Source organism: Camelina sativa, chromosome 7 (assembly GCF_000633955.1).
Source record: "Camelina sativa cultivar DH55 chromosome 7, Cs, whole genome shotgun sequence".
NCBI lineage: Eukaryota > Viridiplantae > Streptophyta > Magnoliopsida > Brassicales > Brassicaceae > Camelina > Camelina sativa.
Window position 1 is genome coordinate 648906 of NC_025691.1, and position 2992 is coordinate 651897.

Consider the following 2992-nt stretch of genomic DNA (forward strand, 5'->3'; position numbering starts at 1 on the left):
TTTTTTTTTTTTTTTTTTTTTGATGTCAAGAAACTGTAACTTAATTGCCTCTAATGCTTTGATTATACTATCCAGGGATTAGTGGATGAATTCCGTTCTCCTGAGAGAGAGGATCTGAAACTTCTGGAGTTCTTACCTTCCTGGAGATTTGCAAATGGGATGTTTGCTTTGGTTCTTTCCTTTGGTCTTCTTATAACTGCACTTAGAAGCAGAAAAGCCAGATCATGGAGATATGGAACAGGTAACGAAGCAGTTAGTCAACTTTTTTTCTTTAACTTTAATGATCTGGAATCTCCTTATTCTAAGGATCTTGAGCAATCAATGATCAGTTAAGCAGTCATTGCGTACAAGTGGGGGGATCTCAGTCAAATATTCCTTGTTCTTGAAGACACTTAATTTCCCTTTATTAAAAACATTATTCTTGGAACAGGCTGGCTTAGAAGTTTAGTAGCTGACTATGGTGTGCCACTCATGGTTCTGGTGTGGACCGGTGTCTCCTACATCCCAACAGGAGATGTTCCAAAAGGAATTCCTCGGCGACTTTTTAGCCCAAATCCTTGGTCCCCTGGTGCTTATGAGAATTGGACCGTTGTTAAGGTGTGTCTTTATCTTGAAATTTCAAACACACCCCACAAGAACATATGACTAATGACTAGTGACTTTGATTTCTTCAGGAGATGCTTCAAGTTCCAGTTGTCTACATTATTGGAGCATTCATTCCAGCAACAATGATTGCAGTTCTTTACTACTTTGACCATAGCGTAGCATCACAACTTGCACAACAGAAAGAATTCAATTTGAGAAAACCATCTTCTTACCACTATGATCTGCTTCTTCTTGGGTTTTTGGTAAGAATCTTCTTACCACTGTAGTAATTGCCTCTTCTTCTTGCGCTCAATCTCCTAACTAGCTCCTCCATTTTCAGACATTAATGTGTGGTCTACTTGGAATCCCTCCATCTAATGGAGTCATCCCTCAATCACCAATGCATACCAAGAGCTTAGCAACACTAAAATATCAGGTACCTTACTAACATCGATTATTTTTTTGGATTGCTTTCGCCTTAAGTCCTTGGCTTTAAGCTTGTTGTTTTCTCCTTCCACAGCTGCTTCGGAACAGATTAGTTGCAACTGCGCGCCGAAGCATCAAGCAGAACGCGAGTCTAGGACAGTTGTATGGAAATATGCAAGATGTTTATAATCAAATGCAGACTCCATTAGTCTACCAGCAGCCTCAAGTAAAGAATCTTCTGTGTAACTTTTTCAATTTTCAATGTAGTAATATGGCTAGAGGCTAAATGGAGGGTAAAATATCTCTTTCTCAGGGTTTGAAAGAGCTGAGAGAATCAACAATCCAAGCAACGACATTCACAGGAAATCTTGATGCTCCAGTTGATGAAACTCTGTTTGATATCGAGAAAGAGATCGATGATTTATTGCCAATTGAAGTCAAAGAACAGAGAGTGAGCAACTTGCTTCAAGCAATAATGGTTGGAGGATGTGTTGCAGCTATGCCTCTCCTTAAAATGATCCCTACATCAGTCCTTTGGGGTTACTTCGCCTTCATGGCAATTGAAAGCCTACCCGGAAACCAATTCTGGGAAAGAATCTTGCTTCTCTTCACAGCCCCAAGCCGTCGATTCAAGTAAAATCTCAATCTTTTTTTTTATCTCCTTTTACTTTCTCAAGAATGGTTACTCAACTACTTACCAAATTTGCAGGGTTCTTGAAGATAACCACGCGACATTCGTGGAAACTGTTCCATTCAAAACGATCGCAATGTTCACTATTTTCCAAACAACTTATCTTTTAACCTGCTTTGGTCTCACGTGGATCCCAATCGCTGGAGTTATGTTCCCTCTAATGATCATGTTTCTAATACCCGTAAGGCAATATATCCTCCCAAGATTCTTCAAAAGTGCTCATCTTCAGGACTTAGACGCAGCAGAGTATGAAGAAGCACCCGCTTTACCATTCAATCTTGCAGTACCGGTAAAGGACTCCATTACAAATTCAAATCAATATCCATTTTTCTTTAATTTCTTGAATAGTTGTTAACAGATTTTAGAGTTTGCAGGAAGCTGAGATGGGATCAACAGCTTCGTATCCATGTGATTCTGAGATTCTTGATGAGTTTATTACAAGAAGCAGAGGAGAGTTTAGACACACATGTAGTCCTAAAGTTACGAGCTCGACTTCAACTCCAGTTTATAATCGGAATCTTTCTCAAGTGTTTAGTCCTAGAGTGAATGATTTAAGAGGTGAGATGAGTCCTAGGGTTGCCGGAAAAGGGCAAAATAGTGCAAAGCCGAGTCCGTTAAACCCATCATCGTCGTCAAAATGAGTTTAGCCATTATGGAGGCTTGATAAAACTGGAGGAGAGTATGTTTAAAAATTAGTTGATTAACTGATCTTGGATCTAATGCTTTCTTGAGTTTTCTCTTTTACCTATGTTTGTATGTTTGCATTTCTGCTTTTGATCTCGAATCATTGTAAAATCTCTTACTTACCCTGTGGAATATCGGTAAATTATATACTATATATGTAGTAACTAGTAATAAAGGATCTTTTTATTTTTATTTCTTCTGTGTCTGTGAAAAAACAAACTATCAGTTGAACCAAAAAAGCTAAAAGTCTAAATTTGCTTATACATTGCTTCAGGAAAACAAAGATTGAACATATCCCAAATTTAACAAAAGACATGAACTAACAACTATAGAGAATATAGCCACAACACTTATACGTATATGTTATGTAGTAGTAGTACAATAGCACCAAATTAACTCGTGTGTTCTTGGAAGGGGTTTAAGGACCACAACATCAATTCATCATCATCACCTTACTTTCACGAAAAAGATAGTTCGATAGCAAATCGAATGGAAACATGAAAAAGAAGAACGGCAAAAAAAAGTTATAAAGCGAAAGCAAAAGCAAATATCTATTTGGTTATGTAGTACGAACAAGAGCGCACTTGCATGTGCTACAAAATAAGA

General features: G+C 37.9%; 1 protein-coding gene across 1 annotated transcript in view; it reads left to right on the forward strand.

Moving 5' to 3' along the window:
* The window catches only part of LOC104704136 (probable boron transporter 2), a 4372-nt gene extending 1794 nt beyond the window's left edge, over window positions 1-2578 (forward strand). Inside the window, exons 4-11 of the mRNA XM_010420267.2 lie at window positions 76-241; window positions 431-597; window positions 675-848; window positions 926-1021; window positions 1106-1237; window positions 1325-1644; window positions 1721-1991; window positions 2077-2578. Coding sequence (XP_010418569.1) covers window positions 76-241; window positions 431-597; window positions 675-848; window positions 926-1021; window positions 1106-1237; window positions 1325-1644; window positions 1721-1991; window positions 2077-2343 — 1593 coding nt within the window. The 3' untranslated portion in view covers window positions 2344-2578. The remainder of the gene's footprint in view (window positions 1-75; window positions 242-430; window positions 598-674; window positions 849-925; window positions 1022-1105; window positions 1238-1324; window positions 1645-1720; window positions 1992-2076) is intronic.